General features: G+C 39.4%; 1 protein-coding gene across 1 annotated transcript in view; it reads left to right on the top strand.

Moving 5' to 3' along the window:
• The window catches only part of cdh22 (cadherin 22), a 163,092-nt gene that overhangs the window by 17,330 nt on the left and 124,119 nt on the right, over positions 1 to 21,643 (top strand). Inside the window, exon 2 of the mRNA XM_066702633.1 lies at positions 8,025 to 8,319. Coding sequence (XP_066558730.1) covers positions 8,025 to 8,319 — 295 coding nt within the window. The remainder of the gene's footprint in view (positions 1 to 8,024; positions 8,320 to 21,643) is intronic.

The raw sequence follows: 21,643 nt of genomic DNA, 5'->3' as shown, positions 1-21,643 counted from the left end.
AACCAACCAATCACATGGCAGTTGCTTCAATGCAGTTAGGGGTGTGGTCCTGGTCAAGACAATCTCCTGAACTCCAAACTGAATGTCTGAATGGGAAAGAAAGGTGATTTAAGCAATTTTGAGCGTGGCATGGTTGTTGGTGCCAGACGGGCCGGTCTGAGTATTTCACAATCTGCTCAGTTACTGGGATTTTCACGCACAACCATTTCTAGGGTTTACAAAGAATGGTGTGAAAAGGGAAAAACATCCAGTATGCGGCAGTCCTGTGGGCAAAAATGCCTTGTTGATGCTAGAGGTCAGAGGAGAATGGGCCGACTGATTCAAGCTGATAGAAGAGCAACTTTGACTGAAATAACCACTCGTTACAACCGAGGTTTGCAGCAAAGCATTTGTGAAGCCACAACACGTACAACCTTGAGGCGGATGGGCTACAACAGCAGAAGACCCCACCGGGTACCACTCATCTCCACTACAAATAGGAAAAAGAGGCTACAATTTGCACAAGCTCACCAAAATTGGACAGTTGAAGACTGGAAAAATGTTGCCTGGTCTGATGAGTCTCGATTTCTGTTGAGACATTCAGATGGTAGAGTCAGAATTTGGCGTAAACAGATGAGAACATGGATCCATCATGCCTTGTTACCACTGTGCAGGCTGGTGGTGGTGGTGTAATGGTGTGGGGGATGTTTTCTTGGCACACTTTAGGCCCCTTAGTGCCAATTGGGCATCGTTTAAATGCCACGGCCTACCTGAGCATTGTTTCTGACCATGTCCATCCCTTTATGACCACCATGTACCCATCGTCTGACGGCTACTTCCAGCAGGATAATGCACCATGTCACAAAGGTCGAATCATTTCAAATTGGTTTCTTGAACATGACAATGAGTTCACTGTACTAAACTGGCCCCCACAGTCACCAGATCTCAACCCAATAGAGCATCTTTGGGATGTGGTGGAACGGGAGCTTCGTGCCCTGGATGTGCATCCCACAAATCTCCATCAACTGCAAGATGTTATCCTATCAATATGGGCCAACATTTCTAAAGAATGCTTTCAGCACCTTGTTGAATCAATGCCACGTAGAATTAAGGCAGTTCTGAAGGCGAAAGGGGGTCAAACACAGTATTAGTATGGTGTTCCTAATTATCCTTTAGGTGAGTGTATATGTGAACAGTATCTCCCAGTAAAATCTTGTACAAGGCACAACATAAATAAATAAATAAAGTCAGGGACACTAATACCAAGGTTCTCATTCCGATTTAATTAAATCCTTTACAAAACACCTGTATCCTCCACGAAGCAGTGAAGCTTATGTTGGTATGTTCAAGCGTGTTTGCTTCTTAGGCCTGCATTCAATCAAAAACTTCGACCCACCTGCCAGTCGCAGTTTACAAGCACAGTACCAAAGAAACAAACAAACAAACAACAGGATCACACACAAACGCAACAGAAGGTGAAATGCTTACTTTACGGCTTGTTTCTTCAGTCGTGATTTACCCATTGAGAGTTATGGAGGAAACAATACAATCTGAAAGCATGAGTTATAGAAAATGCAGCTGGGCCACAGTTCTATTCAAACCATATAGAAAACCTTGCCACTCCCTGCCATAAGTGAATTTTTAATTATGTTTAATAATCCTTTTTGTTGTAATCTTGGTTTTGCATGTGTACTTGGCAGAAAATTGTTCCAGGTGTTATATGAATTGCTAGATTGTCATAAGTTCTTGTTAAAAATGTATTTTAGTTTTGGTGGCTTTATTGTTAACTAATAAATGCTTTGACTGTGTTGACAGAGAGATTCTATTGTCATTCAAAATAAAGACTGTAGGTCACCTGGTCAGGGAGTATTAGTGTATTTTGGTCAGGTAAATTAATTATTACAGAACAAAACCCGCAATGCGAAGAAAAGCTGTGAAAATAAGTTTGGTTTTCAAGGGTTGGAAATCAGACGAACGGAATCGCCTCATCATTTATACATCTCGAGAATAAAGAACTCCAGAACTAGCACTTGGGCATACACCCACTGTGAAATGTTATAAATACGCGTTGTTTCCTGTGTTCATGACTTCCTGCTTTCATGTCATATTTTTGCATGTCAATCAACCAATCAGTTTATATCATATTATAATTTATGACGCCCTTTGCAAAGATCAAAAAAACAATATGAGATCTGAATTAATACAAAATGTTAAAATAAACCATTAGGCACAGAGGAGAGGGTAAAAACAACTCGTATAGCATGACAGACCGTTATAGGAGAAAATTAATCTCTGTGGGTCCACGGTTTAAGCCCTAGATCTGACGCTTCCCTCCCCTCCAGGCACCACAGACCAAACCACAGCCAGTGGCGTGACCGCAGTACTAGGCGGTTTCATAGTACATTGTAGAAAATAGCCAAGCAAGCCGACCTCCAGTTTGCAGACATAGGTCAGGCACAGGTCTGAGAGATCAGTACACACAGACCTGCACTGGAACGCAAACAAGATGACAGCATGTCACTTCTAAAGTCGATGGACCCAGTTCGACATGTTCCGCCCTTATTGCCTTGATCGCAGCTTGTTTATGTAAGGAAGTAATCCTTTTCAAGTTTCAACATATGGAGTCGTTGCAAAGCAGGCTTCACTCGCAGGTTATGAATATTTTCCTGTTTGTGTGTGTGTTTTATTTTTTATAATTTGTGCTTTCCTCCCTAGCATAATCAGTGTTTGAATAAACAAAGCATGGTTCATTTCTCATTAGCTAACCATGAATAATGTATGTTCTAGACCTAAAGGGGATAATTGCATAATCTATGTGAAATTATATTAATGGTTTTTGGAACACAATTCTTGCCATTAACAAAGTACCCAAGTCTTGCTTTATTAAATGAGAGCAAACAGATTTTCAGTTGTTAATTGTGTTTACATACATTAGAAGGAAAACAACAACAACAACAACAACAACAAAACCCCCCAAAGACAGAAAAAATAAAATAAAAAAAATCTTTCTTTGTGGTTTTGTTTTAATTCTGGGTCTTTTTAGAAGCTCTTTTCAGTGCTTACATGTGATAATACTGAGTAGCAATTAAATGTATAATTTCAGTTAAGTTGTAGTACATTCTCTGCTGGCTGAGTCTCCAGAAACTATATATATATATATATATATATATATTTTTTTTTTTTTATTTCCTGGCAAATATTTCTATTCATACATACACATTGCATGCATATAATTGTCTTTTCAATGCACATATGACACCAAATGAATGTACACCCAGTGTTTTGGTGACAATTGAAAGTGTTCTAGTAATTTATAACATTTACAGTGAAGTAAAATATCCATTCCACCTGTATATAACCATAGTGCTTCAATGTGAGATGGAGGTTTGCTTGGCAATAGCTATATGGAAAGTCATTTTCAAGGATCATGAACACACTAGGAAGCAATCTGGGGGGAAAATAGAAAAATGCCCACCAACTGTCTTATTTTTCCCAGACTGTAGATATAGAATGATGTGTTTTTTAGTGATAAGAGTATTAACCTATTGCCCTCTCTGTATTCTTGTTACTGGATATCTATCATCTAACTCAGTGTGCAGCTGTGCTTTACCAGCCCTGTAATTCTGAGGGGTAACCTCTATGTATAATATTTCAAAACTGGAGTAATTCCACTCAGTCAAGTTACCAGCATATCAACACCTAAAACAGTGACATTGACAAAATCGCATCAGGAATAAACAGAGATACCTAGGTCTGTGTTAACCCATTGTATTTTAAATAATATATATCAAATGTTACCAGAATTTTGTGGTTATAAGTGAACAAAATTGATTGACTAGAAATCTGCAGTATAAAAAAAATGTAATATTATAGTATCATATGTGGACAGGTTTTAGTATGGATCTGTTCCATGAAGGCATTTAGAAAAGAATGTTTTTAAGCAGCACCATTGTACAAATTAAAGTGCATCAGACATACCTTAGTTTTAAAAACACTCTGGTCTCCATAGTTTTTGTATAGCTTCATCTATCTATACTGTATATACAGTACAGGCAACACAAGCCGCCAGAACAGCTTCAATGCTCTTGGCACAGATTCTACGTCTCTGAACTCTACTGGAGGGATGAACACCATTCTTCCAAAAGATATTCCCTCATTTGGGGTTTTGATGATGGTGGTGGAGAGCGCTGTCTAACACATTGGTCCAAAATCTCCCAAAGGTGTTCAATTGGGTTGAGATCTGGTGACTGTGAAGGCCATAGCATATGATTCACATCATTTTCATACTCATCAGACCATTCAGTGAGCCCTCGTGCCCTGTGGATGGGGCATTGTCATCCTGGAAGAGACCACTCCCATCAGGATAGAAATGTGTCACCATAGGATAAAGGTGATCACTCAGAATAACTCTGTAATCATTTGCAGTGACCCTTCCCTCGAAGGGGACAAATGGACTCAAACCATGCCAGGAAAATGCCCATTGAACTCTCACATGTCTTGTCTTTGTAATGTAACTGCCATCTTGATCCAAAACTGATGTCAACTGGGCCGGCTCAGCATTTTTATATATGCCACAGAGCAAGATAGGATGTTAATTGTTAAATTGTATCATGCAGTACACCTATGTGGAGGCATCTGCATTCGTTATGTTCTTCTACTCATGTATTCAGGTTTTTCCTTTAATTTGTCACCCGTCTGTATATTTGAATTCACACCTCCGTGCCAAGTCCATTATGTGGTCTTCATTAGATTTTCATTTGCTCTTGAATAATGTAAAGAGCTGCTGATAATAGATCTGCATTGCCCTTAACGTTATACCAAAAGGCTCCATGAACCTCAAAAGATACTTTGAGTCTTGTAATAATTTATCAGTGACATTCCCTATGAGCTTCTACATAAAGCCTAGGGAGCAAGGACAAACAGAGGCAGTGAGACTTGGACACAGAGGAGGGTGTGGAAAAGCAGACATTAATCTGTGTTTGTCTTTTCCTGCATCTTATAGGTTAATGTCCACTGGGGTTTTCCTCATTTGCCATACTGATTTTGGTGAGTTGGGCATAGCCATTAGAAATGCAAATTAAAAGTTAATCACATAAGTTTTAGTGTGTCGCTTAATGCTGATTATTTTTCTTTCTCATTTAGATTTTAAAGAAACTCTAACTGTAGGAATGCTGGCAGTGTGCACAAGGAAGTATTTCACGTTAATTTTCAAAGCCCGATAAACTCAACATCAATCATTACAGCTTGGCAGTATCCTGAGAATTTGATGACCTTTTCTCGGGCACGGTGAGCAGACAGACTGTTGGTCTAGGCTTTTGTTTGAAAGAGCAGGTTTGGCATTCGTCGTTAGGATCCTTATAGCCCTATCACTCAATGAAGTAGAAGCCCCAGAAGCCGGGAATTCAGACGGCTCCAAACACAGGCATCAGTAATCTACTGTAGTGGTTTACAACCCTGGTCCTGGAGGAATCTGTATCTGCTGGTTTTCATTCCTGCCTAGCTATCAGCTTTTACCTGAATCTCCACTTATTTAAGAGCCCAAAACAACTGACAGGGTTGAAATAAAACCATCATTAGTCACAATTAACTTTCAGTTGAGCTCATTTGGGATGAAAACCAGCAAGCACTGGAGTCCAACAAGACCACAGTCTGAACCACTAATGTATACAACCTCACCTTACTTGTGTTTCTGTAGGACATATATTGAGAATACTGAGAGCCCCAAACATAAATAAATGCAGAAATTGATTCACTTTTCTAATATTGTTGCCTGTTTGTTTTCATATTCCTTTGGGATATAATACCCTTAACCAAATGAGCCTTGCATTGCTTGAAACCCCATTTGCAATATTACACTACTTGTTTACTTTAGACCTTAAGCTAGCCTGTGCACAGCCCTAATGGTCTTTCCTCGCTCTGAACTTTCTCACCTTCTTATAAAAGTGTAAACTCGAGCAGTTTTGTGTAATAGGCTGAAAACAGTTTAAAGGAATAACACAGTTAAAAGGAATGAAACTGGTGGGGGGTACAGTGTTTCAGTGGAGTCCAGATACTGACAGGAAGTAAAGATTTAAACATGGCATGTTTCACAACATGTCACTTGGTAACAGATGATAAAAGAAACTAAATATGCTTTTGGAGTGTGCTTAAACTCATCCTATCTATAGTTTGCAACATTACCTGTGACAATCATGACATTTATATTGAAAAAGGCGACATATTGTATTGTATTACTTTTTTTTCAATAGGTTTCATTCTTCTTTGATTGAAGCTAGTTGACTTAAAGCATATTAAAGGAATACATTAAGTGATCCCTATATGTGTCTTCAACTTTGAAAGGAGGATTTTCCTCGTAATTCGAAGACATCCGAGGTGATCTGTGTCAGAGTGGCAGATATTACAGTCTGCAGCCCCCACGCTCTGAAATATGAATGGTTAATGATCACTTAAATATTGATACCCTAATAAGTGTATATTTTTGGAGCATACATTCGTTTTGACTGCGGGTAGATTTAAAATGAAAAGAAGAAAAGCAATATCCATGTGGGGCTTGCATTATTTCCCTGGTTTCTGACAAATCCTTAATGAAAATCCCCAGAGGGGTGATAAAAGCCGGTATTTAATTAAGGGCTTATTAAATATTAAGGCAGAAGTTGGGATTTGATTATTTTTTTCAAGTGGCCGAATGGGTTTGCCTGGAGTCTTTCATGTATTAGCTGGATTCTTCCCAGGAACTTTGTGTAGCAGGGTGGCAAACTGAAGAAGCCAGGCAGCTGACAAATGTTTGCTGGAAACACTTGTAATGGAAAAGATCTGTCACTGTTTTACTCTCAGTACACATTTTAGTTGTTTAATTATTTCTGGGTGTCTTATTTTCTGACATGTACCATTCGTTTTCATAAATGATTTCTCAAAAATTATGCCCCACCTTCTTAGTTGGCATCTTATGGTCAGGGTTCTGGACTCGGGAGGGTTGTAGGTTCAATCCCAGGTGGGGACATTGCTGTTGTACCCTTGAGCAAGGTACTATACCTAGACTTTACCTAAAAACACAGCTGTATGAATGGGTAAAATGTTAAAAATAATGTGATATAGTGTAACAATTATAAGTCACCCTGGATAAGGGTGTCTGCTAAGAAATTAAGTAATCTTAACATGTCCTCTTGTGAAGTATTTTAAATGTGTTTAATGTTATCCAAGCTTTTTTTTTTTTTTTTTTTTTAACTGCGCATCGCCATCTTTCTGACTTGAATTGGAATTTCTGCAGGAACAACAAAATACATTGATATAAAAATATTACAATTATGTTAAAGATATTGATTTAAGCCTGCAGACTACTTTTTGACATTTTCACTTTCTGCACCATTACCAAACTAATTTGAAAACGTTTTTGTCACTTGTCTTACTAGGTAGTCATATTGTGATTTAAATCTCTTATACAACTGAAATTAAGCTTGGAAATGCCAGGTAGCAACAACAACAACAACAAAAATACAATCAAATAACTGACATGCAATATAGAGAATATACCGAAAGGGTAAACCCTGGATTTAAACATAGACATGAATAATTAATAGTCTATAAAAAGAACATGAAAAGAAAATAAGTGTCTGTTCAAAGTAGCTACTATTACTACATGCATATATCTCAAGAAATGGCACTGGGGATTTGATTGCATGATTGATTTGTCCTGAGCCCTTAAAGCTCCATACTGCCCTGTTAGATTTAAAATCCAAACTTCAACCTGCCAGCCAATTGCAAATCCCAAACCTACTAGTTGACATCTTTCCACTATGTAGTCTGAGGAAGCCTCCAAACGCCATCAGGTGGCTCATTTGGGATTGGTTCTTGGCGTTTCTGTTGAAAATTTGATTCTTCACATTCAGGAATTAAATGGAAGTGAACAAGATTAACAGGGTGTGCTGAGGTCAGTTCCAAATGAATACGTTTAATAACTTGGTTCCTAATCCTAAGCATTGGAAGCCCCCGAAATCCTGGGCTAATTGGAGGCAGCCACCGCTGATGTGTCCTGCTCTCACCCGCAGATCCACTCGGATTCAGATGAAGGAGATGGCTCCATCAAGTACACTATCTCAGGCGAAGGCGCGGGCACCATCTTCATCATCGACGAGATCACGGGTGACATCCATGCCACCGAGCGCCTGGACCGGGAGGAGAAGACCTTCTACACCCTCCGCGCGCAGGCCCGGGACCGCCTCACTGACCGGCCTCTTGAACCCGAGTCCGAGTTCATCATCAAGGTGCAGGACATCAACGACAGCGAGCCCAAGTTCCTGGAGGGACCCTACATCGGGAGCGTGCCTGAACTGTCACCCATCGGTAAGATAGTGTGAGGGCAGGGGTCTGGGGTGAGGCGGAGGGAGAGCAGGGGCAATACAGGTGACTGACGTCTCCTTACTTGGGAATGATCTGGGGCTTCCTAGTCAATGGAGAGAGAGTGATAGTTGTCTAACTTGGATGCCATTAAGCTTCATTTTCTGTATGTGTGTGGAGATGAGAGGGTTAACTCTTATCTCCCCAGTTTTCCCTTCAAAAGCTAGTTTGAAATGCATTCCTGCTTCCTCGGCACTAGGAGACAGACTGGCAGCTACTTATTAAAACAAAAGGAGCGGGCAAGAATAGTTAATGTGCCAGCAGTCCCCCCACACCTCCCTCCACTCCCACCTCGTACACAGATTACACATTAAACAAGTGTGCACTTCATGTTTTAAACATCATACAGTGCCGGGCCTAATGAGATAACAGGAGTGCTTAGTCGAGTATTTCAAGTTTGTTTTCTGCTCCTATTTGCTCCCCTGTAGAACATGTACTAATAGAGGCAGATTAGCAGTTTTGTGTTAAGGTCAGTGGCGGGCCTGTCAGTGCCAGACAGACTGACAGTCAGATGTCGGAGCTCCTTCACAGAGACGTGCACAACTGCTACAACAGCATTAATGTTCATGTAGTTCCCTATCCAGGATAAAATAATATAATAATATTGTCATATATATATTGTGGCTTATTTTAATATAATGTCGACTGGAGCTTGTCTTTTTAAAACACTACAGTCAGCATATTTTAGGGCAACTACATTTATACCTACAGGCAACATAATTTATTAACATTGCTGATAAATATCAACTATAGGCAAATGTGACTGCTTTTACTATTGTCAGATATTCCTTGATTACAACAAAGCCATAATAAAACCGACCTCCCCTGCTGTTTGTGTCTGCTCCATGTTGTGCTCAGTGTTGAGCTGCAAGCGCAGTGTTAAAGAGTTAAAACCAGAGGAGTCTTGTTCAGCATGGCAATTGGAAGATGATGTCCTGAATGGAAGAAATAGTGACTGAATTGTACGTGCTGCTGTGGGAAAATATGGTCTTTTAAATGCTGAATGATCTTTTGTTTTGTTTTCAATAGGCTATAGTTGTCTCCATTACAGGTGGTGTTTTTATGAGGTGTTTTTCCCTTATTTTCTGTATTTCTTGTCTGCATTACTCACAGACAGGTGGCTACAACAAAGTGGTCAGGCATGAATGTATGTATTTTATGTGCCTTTGTCTGTGCACTCTTCCAGAATTGAGCTGGGCTGCAGTGAATTGTGTTGCTCAGTTGTTAGACTGCTGGGCCTCAGTGTGTTCGTTAACAAAACGTAACCATGCTGGGCTGCAGTGTATTCAATATCTGAGTGTTACAATGCTGGGCTGCAGTGCACTCAGTAGCCCAGTGTTTCTGGGTTGGATTGCGGTGCGTTCAGTAGCTCAGTGTTCTAGTGTTGGATTGCGGTGTGTTTAGTAGCTCTCTGTTACAATGTTGGGTTGCGGTGTGTTTAGTAGCTCTCTGTTACAGTGTCGGGTTACACTGTGTTTAGCAGCTCAGTGTTAGTGTTGGGTTGCAGTGTGGTCAGTAACTCAGTGTTACACTGCTGGGTTGCAGTGTGGTCAGTAGCTCAGTGTTAGGTTGCAGTGTGGCCAGTGTTGCAGTGTTGGGTTGTGGTGTGTTCAGTAGTTCAGTGTTACAGTCCTGGGCTACATTGTGTTCAGTAGCTCAGTTTTAGAGTGCTAGGCTGTAGGGTGTACAACAGCTTGTGAAAAGCAGTCAGTTTGGGCAGATTTTCTGGCGAGAACGAAATATAAATTATTACAGAAACATCTGGAATATGAAAAACAAAGAGGAAAAGAAGAGAAATTCATCAAATCCTAAAGTCTGAAAGAAAGAGACCCTTGAGCAAGATGTAGAACAGGCCTCCCTCATATGAATAAACCAGAGAGAAGGACTGGAATGATTGCAACGGTGCTTTGTGAGGTGAGGAGATGCTAACAGTCTGCGATCGTAATGAAGACAAGTGTCTTGTCCCTGTAGTGCAGATATCCACACTGACTGTAATTCTCCATAGGCCAGCAATTGAAGGAGGTGGGGAAAGCCATATCAGAAATGCATATCTCCAGTCTGAGTGCTGGAAGTCAGTCTCACTGAGTATCGCAGCCGGTGCTTCAAAGAAAGGTGGAAGCTTTGAAGCTCCTGGTGGAAAGAAATGTATCTGAGACTTGTAAATCATCCATAACCGAGCAGCAGAATGTGAAAACACACACAAAACACACAATCATTAAACTCACAAGATAGCTGACATCAGTCATTGTATTTAATGTGACTTAATCACATGACTAAATCTGTTCATGTAACCTACTCGCTTGTTGGATGGGTTGGGATTGGATGGCTTATGAGCCGAGGAAATGGGTTCATGACGCCTGAAGGCTTTTCTTGCACGTTTGTCAGACAATTATTATTACAGATTGTGTGGCATGAACCAGGTCTGCATTTGCACTGCTGCAAAACCATCCTGTCCTGAAGCTATCACCAGGCCCTCGGACCAGATTAAAATGGCAAACTAGCCGGCTTCATTACTGGACTGTGATTGCTGGCTATTTGAGATAAGCAGGAGAACAGGGAATGTTACTTGAAGTATGGGCCAAGAAAGGCATTTATTCCTGGGCGTGCTAGCCCACTGATGCTGGCTGTTTATTTGCTTGATCCTGACAGCCGAGACACAGCAGGGCTTGTTAGACAAGTAGGGGCTATTAATAATTGAGAGCCCCCTCTCTTTCTCTTCCAGCTGCCAGCACAAGCCATGGTTTAAATATTTAAAGTTCGCTCTTGTTCATTGCTTGTACAGCTTTAAGAAACTCGGAACGTGTCCCGTAATTAAGGTCTTGCATATTTATAGAGCCGGCAGGAGGAATGTAGCCCCCTCCTCTGCATGCAAACACACACTTTGCTCTTGAGATATAGAGGACTCCATGTTAACACAGTCTTTTCTAAAGCTCTCACAAAAACTATAATTACTTATACATACGTACATACATAAATATTTGTGAAGCTCTTGAATTCATTTTTAATTGTATTTTACCATTGAGGTTTGCGCCGATTCTTCTCACTTCATACCTTTATGATATTGAAGAAAAGGAATGGAATATGTCTTTCACGAGATGCACAAAAATCAATAATTTCCGTCTACACGTGTATCCTTTCAGAATTGCTCTTTGAAAAAACGTAAATTGTACATTTTAAACTTAGCATTGCTATCGTTTGTAAGAGTTAAGCTTCGATAAAGAAAAAAACAGTACACTTAATTTGGATTTTATAATAAAGGATGAGAAAATATGATTACCTTACTAGACCTTGTTCTCGGATTCTGTCCGCGGGCCACTAGCTTTTATGATGCCGTTTTATGGCCCATACTGAAAAATGAATCACTGTGGAACACTCTGAGAAATAACTTTTGAAGTACAGAAGCCTGCTCTTTTATGTCTTGCTAAATGATGCCATTATGCCATAAGATTTTGGTAGAAGGCTATTTTGTACTGAATATTGGGGAAAAACCTGGTTGGGAAGGCTTTCATGACTCGCACTGTATAGTCCCTGGAGTGAAGAGGACCACAAATCTAGTTTACAGCCTCACCTCTTAAATAGCTGTCAGACTGACATCCCGGGCTGAAGCAGGCTTCTCCGGCCCCTTCAGCAGTAATTGAACTATCTCGCCTGGGGTGTAGAATGCTGTTGGAAGCTGTTTTAGCAGACCGTATAGACGACATTAAATGGATCTTTGCATAAATCAGTATTCTGATGAAGGCACTGGCTCGAGCTTTTCCTCACCCCCGCCCTTCCCTGCTTTTCTTTCATGAGGCGCTCATGATCATTGATACCTATATGTGATCTCTCAAATGTATGGAGCGACCAGGGCTTCCAAGTGGTTCATCTGAGAAATGCCTGTGTTTGGAGCCCTGTGGTTTGAAGATGTTACAGGCAGCTGAGAGCGGCATACCTGTGGCATGCTGGTTGTCTGTATGTCTGCAGTGTTATTGTTAAGAGACTCCCTGCTCTTAATCTGCCATTTACGTTCACAATTCTGAAAGGTCTCCCACACCATTCCTCTTTGATTTTCCACTTTTGCAGCCTTTCTGAAATGTGCACATTTTGGCTTGACGTTCCCCCATATCCAGGTGTGGACCTGAATTCGTCCTCAGATAAGTACACTGCCAAACCTGTCACTCTCCTCACTTTTCTGCTTTCTTATCTCTATGTACCGGCATCTGTGTAGATCAGAGGGATTACAGATATGTCCGGCATTCCAATAACGCTTGGCTACAGGTATACTCCATTTACCACTACCCCTTAAAACGCTAATTTGTTAATAACCTTGTTGCCCTGGAGAGAAGAAACCAAATCCATAATGCGTGTCAAAAGATAGGAGTTGGATCGCTCACGGCTCATTGACAGCCACTAGCTTTGTTTACACTGGCTCGGTCAATACTGCTCATTACAAGCAAAGGAAATCTGCTTTTGTTCAGTCAATCTGTGCTTTCATCCTCCTTCAGTGTTATATTTCCTTAGTCACACATGATTGCAATACATTATTATTATTATTATTATTATTATTATTATTATTATTATTATTATTATTATGTGCTGTCGTATGTAAGAGTTAAGGGAAGGGGGTACTGGGGAAATTACAAATGAACAACAGGAGTACTTGCAATGTAAGAGTAAGCAGTATAATGAACCACTCAGGAGAAATTAACTGCTGTGTTACAGGTACAGTCTGAACAGTTCTGGCTTGAGTTTATCGCTGGAAAGTGGTCAGTGTGAAGGGAGAGAGTGTTGTAGATTCGTATGGAACTGAGATGGAGAGATCAGCAGAAGGTGAGGAGGAGGAGGAGGAGGAGGGAAGGAGAGGAGGTCAGATTTGGAGAGGTTGAGTGCATCCAGGTGGAGATAGCAGACAGACAGGAAGAGATGTGAGAGGGGAGGAGGGGGTTGGAAGAGGGAAAAGACAGGAAGATCTGGGTGTCATCTGCATAGAAATGGTAGGAGAAACCATGGGATGCAATGAGGGGGCCCAAAGAACAAGTGTAGAGAGAGAACAGGAGGGGCCCCAGGATGGAGCCTTGGCACACCTGAGAGGAGAGGTTTGGACGAAGATCCTCGCCATGTCACTCGGGTAAGTCCGGTCATGAAGGTAGGACTTGATCAAGGAGCAGTTTGTTGGAGAAGATAGAGAGCAGGTTAATAACATGGGTAGAAGATTAAATGTAGCTCCCTTCATTTTTAAAAGTTTAAAACTTTGTTTACCTATACTGTAGCCCTCATGTATTTTTCATGGGTATGAAATAATGCTGTCAGAAATGTATTACATCAATATTAAATTGACCCAGTTATGCACTGATTCACTCCTTTAAATGCTATTTCAGGTATACCTGTATATTCACATGTAAATTGTTGGAAACAGACTTAAAAAAGTGCTTTAATTTAATTTCAGAACAGTATTTAAATCCCCATTAGAAAATCAAAGCTCCCAGACTTTCAGCATCAATACATCAGATATCCTTAAGTTAACTTGCAGCTTCAGTCCAGATACATCTCCCATCTCCCACATGTGCCAAGCGTTATCAAAAGGTACCTGTTGTGCCACCCAATGCAATTCTGATACGACCTGGACCATGTTGCACCCAGAGCCAAGAGGTCGTGAGTGTAGATTTTAGCATGTGATCTCCAGGCTACTAGAATCTGGGAGGGGCTGGTTTCACAAATGGTAAAAACAACATGGACTTGCAATTAAAGGGCCTTTGGCAATGTATTATACTGGGAGGTTTTGCTCAGAGAAATCTGTACCTCTATAGAGGTGCTTTTCATCCCTTTTCATCCTTTTAGGCGTGTCTCTCCAGATTCCTACTCTTCATTCACTGTACAACTGTAATCACCATAGATGTAAGCTTTCTCTGGGGTTTAATTAAGATCCAGTCCACAGTGGGGATGTTTAAAGCAGTGGTGCGCAGCTCTAGTCCTCAAGGGCTGTGGTATAATGTAGGTTCTTGTTCCACCTGAGCTCTTACTTACAAAATTGAACTAATTATTTGCTTAATTAGGCCAACATTCTATCTTGGGTATGAGGATGTGAGAAATGTATGATGATAATGATGATTTAGTATTAGGAGTGTTATTAGTAGTATTATTATTTAGACAACGGTGTTATTCAAGATGACTTAAGAGGACCTACAAAAGTCTAGTATACATTGATACAATGTTCATTTATAATGCATAAACAGGTAACAACATTACAGTGATTAACTCAATGTATAAAAAGGTATTATATTGTAATCTTCTATAGAGGGACAAGTTAACAGAAAGATGTATTTTGTTATTGTATTTTTAATGCAAAGGGCTGTTTTTCTTTACAAAACATTTTTCTGTTGTACGTTTTAAGTGTTAAGCATCGAACCACACAAACCATTTACATAGATTAGACACTAGTAGCTATTGTTTTTTTATGGAACTATATATAATAGAACAACTACAAGATATTATTAATATCAACATTATCTCAGACCTTTTTTGTTCCATGGGTGGTCTTTCTCTTATTTTCTCTTCATATCTTAGAATCCAGTGCAGTGATTCTTTAATCCATTGCCAATCCTTTCCTCTCACTGTGCACCCTGCTCAAAACACAATCACATATCAAAATCCAATTACTATCAATTTCAAAACATAATTAAACATGAGCATCCTCCAATGAGAACATATGTCATTTTAACTAACATTGTAATTCATTCCAGTCATTGGCTGTGACAACTTGAAATTAATTCTGGCCCCAGGAACCTGATCTTAAATTATAAGATTATAACATGATTTAATGTATGCAGGTATGTAGGAGTTCATTTTTTTTCTCCTCAGTGTTCTGTAACTGAACTTGTACAGTTCAAGTTAGACAGTTGCCTTGTATACAGTCAGGGCCAATCAATCAAAGGGGTACGTGTAGAGATTGCATTAGGGAGCCTCTGTTTTAGAGGGCTTTTTTTTTTTTAGGTAAGATTGAATGAGGAGTTTGTACAGACATCTGAACTATAGTGCACTTAATGGGACATCTCAAACGTGAATTACTACAATACAATAATCTTGACTCTTGGTTTTGCCATATGTTCACTCTTCCAATAACTTCAGGGTTATTTGCACCTGGATCCATCTGTATCTTTCTCTCTCTGTTCCCTGAGCATGCCTCTTTGGCTCATGTGTAGTGTGTATCATTTTCTCATTTAGAGTTGAGGTTTTATATTGATGCTTCAAGACAGACATCATCAATTGATTGTAAAGCTTCCTTTAGAGGCAGTTTCCCCATTAGAGTCATATTTAATCTTCTGAAAGCACTCCAGCACGTCCCTGTGTATTCCAGACATCTGGCTTTCAGTTGATTATATTAATTGACCAGAAAACACATTATTGACCTCCTCCAGCTTGAAACCATTTGCATCCGTCTACTTGGGAACGAATGTATTCATTCAGCATCACTTTGGTTTTATCTAAGTTGATTTGCAAATCTGATTTGATGCATTGTGTAGTTCTTTATCTGTAAATGCAGATCTTATAGGGTTTGAGGGCAAATATAATAATGTTGGCAGTGAATCATAAGTGACTTCCACTATTATTACTTCATTTGTAATCCATTTAATACATTCATCCAGCTGAAGACTGCTGTATTGTACTCATTGGTGTCACTCATTGCATTCCCACTTGAAATGTTTATCCTTAGACAGGTTGTATGAGGATTTGTAAATGTTCAGAAGTGAGGATAAGAATCTGTAGACTTGTATAACTGACACAGGATTATATTGACAACTCAAGGGACAGACACTTTGTGAAATATTTAGATTTAGGTGGTTTAAGCGAAGGCATAATTGTTTAAGCATTTCCTTCCACCTGGTCCAAAGCAAAACCCCTACATGCCACTCGACATTTAACAATGTAATCTGTAAGTGGACTGCATCGGCTTTTCTTATTGAATTATGTCCTTACTTAAAAAAAGAAATGAAGCAAAAACAAGCATCTAAACCAATTAAGAATAAGCTTTTTTTTTTTTGTGGACGACATGTTTTAATGTTTTAATCCATTGGTTGTTCTTTAATGTATTTTTTATGACAATCCCAATCAGCACTAATCTTGCAATGACTATTATTATAGAAATAGATGCTGTCAGATGTGTAATGCTATGCCAGGTCCTTAATTCATGTCCTAGGTCCTCCGTTGTTAAATGATTAGTGGTAATGGAAATGGCGGAACCCAGCCAGGATAAGGATAACAACATGGCTTTTAAAGTTATTTACTCCAAATTACTGCCTTCGTTACTGAAACTACCCCCATCCCCTCCCCTCTCTCTGTCTCTCCTCTGTCTCTCTCTTTCATCTCTCATTACCTTCTTATGACTCCAAAGCTCTCCCTCCCTCTGTCTTTCCACCATCATTACGGAAACTGTCACCTTGCTCTTCAGTTTCTCTTCGCCTCTCCCTTGTTTTTTTCAGTCTCCCAGACTCTATTTCTCCATCTTATATACCTGTCTGCCTCCTCTCTGTCTATACCGTCTCTTTCTTTCCCTCTCTCTCTCTCTCTCTCTCTCTCTTCCTGTCTCTGCCTCCTAGTTTCATTTCGGTCCCAAAGGTCTTTATTGGCAGTCCTTTAATGTGAGTGCTGCCAGAGATTGTTTAGTAACTTGCAAATCATGGTAACAGCAAGAACACAGTCCCAACGGGCCTGATGGTCTAGTCTAGGAATATCTTCAGATTGGAAGCTTGTTGTATCCAGTTGGCATTGGTCAAATAAAATGTAATTTTTAAAACACAGGACTTCGGTCTTGGCAGAGGCTGAGTGGTGACCAGGAAGTATCTTACACATTTCAGCAGCAAGGGCTATTTCCCACTTGCCGACATTTCCTCAGCAACATGACTGTGAAACGAATAGCCAGAGGGTGCGCAGCTATTTATAACAGTGGTCTAAGCTTCTTAGGAAGTGTATGATCCCTAATTTCTGGAGTGTGGAAATCCAAATTGCTCGCATTATTTACATTTTACCATCCATGTATGTTTGTGTACAGTTTGCTCATGAAAGGCTATAGCAGGAGTGAAGTGTAACCCTTTCCTTCCTGAAATGTAGTATAATTGCCATGGTGCTTCACTCTCTCCTCCAAGAGAAATCATTATTTTTTATTATCACAGTAAGTTCTTCCCACGTTTATTTTTATTTTGAAGTATATCACCTACTGGAAAATTATCCTATGTTACAAAAATCCATGTAGAGAGCCTCATCAGCGGACTTCCTCACAGTGTTGTATGCAAGTGTTACAGTACAAAGTTGCATCATAGTCCTGTTCTACTTACATCACAGACCGATTTCTATAATTGACTCAGAGGTGATTGACTCAATGACAAAACAGTGTACATTAAATATAACTAGATGGAGTATAATACAATTTATGTATTTTTTTTTTTTCCCCATTTATGTACTGCTAATTGGAACCCATTGATTCAGGATAAATGAATTGAATAAATAGCCTGGGGATGCATACGACTCAAATATGAACATGCATTGTATATAAGGGTTCTGATTTTAAATGTCTTCACCAATTTAACCAGAGTTTTATCTCCCAAATGGTTACTTCAAGGGGCAGAGAAGAATATGGTAATGCTGAGGGTCAACTGAATAGTATCATTTTTTTGTTGAGAGATTCGATAATGATTTGATTGTGGTGGTGCTGTTGTAGTTTGCCGCATATGCTACCTGCAGTTAAGAAGAAAAGAAAATAGAGGAATAGAAAAAATAGTTCCCAATGTCTTTTTCTAGTTAAGAATTTGTCAGCAATCTTAAAGAAAAGTAAAACCTGTTAATAGGTAACCTATCTGTAACCTAATATAGCAATTTTGTTTGTGTTTTTTTTTTTCCTTTCTGCATGATGTGCTTATTAAATAATTTCGGAATGAAACCTGAGTTCCTCCCGATTTTGTCTTCTTCTATGATTGAATATCAGATATTCCACCTGATTTCACTCTATCTTTTTATGTATTGTTGAAACCAAAACAAAATCTTCAAAAATGTCACATACCTGCAAACCAGAACCACTGACTACATACATTATTTTAATATTATTTGAACATCATTGAACTAGAACTGGAGTTGATCATTGCTGTGTTGACACTTTCCATTGGAGCTACACTCCTCAAGTTCAAATTTGCACATGATGAGGGATGTAAAAACACATATTGACCCTGATGAGTAAGTTTTGATGTTCAAAATCTTCAACAGTTAAACACCAGACAAAAAGCTAAAGCTAACTCAGGGTGTCATGAATGCGAACCTAAAACCTTGCAGGCACTGAGCACCTGGGCTTACAAACCCCCAGAGAAAAATAATAAAACAATTAAATTCTATATTTTTTTTCCCCTTGGCTCACCAATTATAGAAAAAACACAGGTCTAAAATGATGAGCTCCATGAATTTGATTAAGTACAGATGCAGTTATAGTGAAACTGTCGACACTGCTGTTTGTACAGATTTCCTATGGTGTTACTTCAATTTGTGTATTTTGTAGTCAGTTCAGCAAAAGCAGACCTGTAGTAGCTACAATAGTATATAATTGTTATAAAAATATAAAGCAGCTGTAATATTGTTTGAATGAAGTACCTTGTTGTTCCTTTGTCAAGAAGGTCATTTCAACAACTTAAAGTGCTTGACCTGCAGGGGTTGACAAATCACTCCTGTGTGAGGTGGTCCGATTTACCAAAAGGTAAAACTATACAAAAACAACTATACAAATATCGGTGGCCCACATTTGCCATAAGATTAACATTTATTTTGTATCGCAACATTTCAGAAATGTAGACAGATACATTTGTAAAGTGGTAAAAAGTCCAGAAAACAAATCTGTTTTTTTTATTACGTATTATTTAAACAAATTGGTGTTATTTAAACTGAACGAGTCATGCAGACATTTTCTGACCTATGACTAGAAGTGTTTTAGTTTATGTAAAATAATAAAATGAAGTACTACTTATACTATAAATCAAGTGAAAATAAAATGTTGCCCCTGCATAAATTGGCCTATGTAAAGCTTTGTTTCTATAAATGTATATGTATGACCAGAATAAACACAGATGTACCTTTCAGGTGCTTTGGAGACACTCAAACAGAGGTACTCAACACCCGCAAACACACTGACACTTTCCAGTCAAACAGTCCCTTTCAATGAAACGAAATGTCATCATTTAAAATTTTAGACTTGCCACCCTGTACATACAAACCATAGCCTACATGATTTCTAAACTGCCGGTAGTTCTGAGGGTTTTGAAAGACTACAGTTCTGTAGTCCAAACCCAATGTTTAGTTGTCCTGAGCATCAAGACTACCCATTTGTCTGACACTTCCCTGTACACTTCCTTGATAAAACTTTACATAACATGTATTACACCAAACTGCACCCAGACTCAAACACAATAGTATCTGTTAGCAAGGCTTTGTATATCTTGAAAACCTTGGTTCAGAGGCTTATGTTAAAGGCTTAGTTTTACACTAAATGCCAAAGTGTTGTGGGAAAGTTCTTGTTAATGTAATTTGAGCTTTATAAAACAAGTGGGGAAATTAATTAACAGAGCCAGATGATTAATATGGCCCTTTTAAGTGGGAACCAGACGAGGATTATTCTGTAAAGCTTTAAAGTCAGTGATTCCTGGACCATCCTGTTTTTGAAAAAGTAAAGCATTAATTATAAGCCATTCAGAAAGCAATGCTGTAATTAATTGGGCAATAATTAGTTTTGATGTAATTCATATTGATTTGAACTTAAGGGCAGGGGAACTGTAAAATTCATGTTGTGTAAGAATTCCAGAATTGTTATCGCTTGTGTTTGGCTTTTATCTTTCTTTCTTAGCCTCTTGTTCCCTCTTTCTAATCTCCTTCCACTCTGTAACTATTAGTAATCTCTCTCTCCTTATTTCCCTCCTTTTGTCCACTCTGCCCACCCTAAAGATTTCTTCCTGCCGTCTCTCTCCCCCTCCCTTCACTCAATTAAAAAGGAAATCCAATTGAAAAGCTTTTCATTTGCCATGACAAGTCCTACAAGCGTTTCCTGAGTGCTGTTCTCTATTTAGCACAATGGACCCTGCCTTGGTTTGAGGAGCAATGAGAGGAGACGTGTGGAGAGCGCATTGTGTCACAGCTGCAATGTATGCAGGGATGGCAACAAAGGCTGTATTCAAAGGTTGGCAGCTGTAGCCTGTAAAAGGAACGTCAAGAAAAAAAGGATATTTCATATAGGCTCTGCATCTTCTGTCCTGCTCTGGTGCCAGCAAGACAAAACTTGTACAGAGTGGTGAAACGTTCTTGCAATTTTGCTTTTGATGGGTTTAGGTACATTCTGTAGTTTGGGCCTCGTATTCCTGGTCCACAAAGTTTTTTCATAGTGTTCCTGTGTCTGTAACCAATGTTATCATTTTAGGATGGTTTGCTGTGAGATTACATCTGTGCGGTGGGCATTTTCTCTCTCCCCCATTGCTTTGTTACTGCAATTTGCTACCTTGCAAGACAGGGATATGCAATTAAGCCAGATTAGGTAAGGCACAGTTTGGATGCTAGTGGGCAGAGCTTGGCCATGCCATCATTCCCTGGCTTGCAGACCCATCCAGGAGAGCGCACTTTTCACAGACACCGCAATGCATATACTATAACACAGTCGGGGAGATGAGCTGGGCTGTCTTCCGGCATGTTTTTAATGTCCACAAACATTTCCAATTGATTGCTTTCAGCAGAGTATAGAGATGCTGAACATTGCTTGGACTCCAGAAAGATAAAAAACCTGAAATGTAAAGCACCCCTCAAAGCGAAAAAAAACTCCTCGCTATGAGACTTGGGGTTATCGCTTTGGTAGTTGCACAGACCCCATCTTAAAATTCAATCAATGTCGGGCCGTGTACTGTTGTCCAACATATCACAATATGTCCTGTCAATCATGCTACTCTTCAAAAGAAAACAGCCTCCACAAAGAGTATGACATCTGACAGTGCAATGCATTTGATAATATAGTACAGATATATTGTACAGTATATTACAATTGTATAGTACAAACACTGCTTAGACTACAGAAAAAAAGAAAAAAGCTGAACAAAAAAAAATCTTTGGCGAAACCTAATGTGTTTTGTTGTTTTTTTGTTTTGTTTTTTCCTTCCTCCACATTTATACAGATGTACTGACAAAGGCTTTTGGCCTCACAGGAGTCCCAGTGGGATGTAATGTTCTCAGGAATGGCTGGGAGACCAGGTTTACAAACATAAAGAACAGACAATTTGATTTG

This window comes from Amia ocellicauda, chromosome 4, assembly GCF_036373705.1.
Source record: "Amia ocellicauda isolate fAmiCal2 chromosome 4, fAmiCal2.hap1, whole genome shotgun sequence".
NCBI classification, from domain to species: domain Eukaryota; kingdom Metazoa; phylum Chordata; class Actinopteri; order Amiiformes; family Amiidae; genus Amia; species Amia ocellicauda.
Note: the sequence above shows the minus strand (reverse complement) of the source record. Positions and strands in the feature narration are given on the sequence as shown.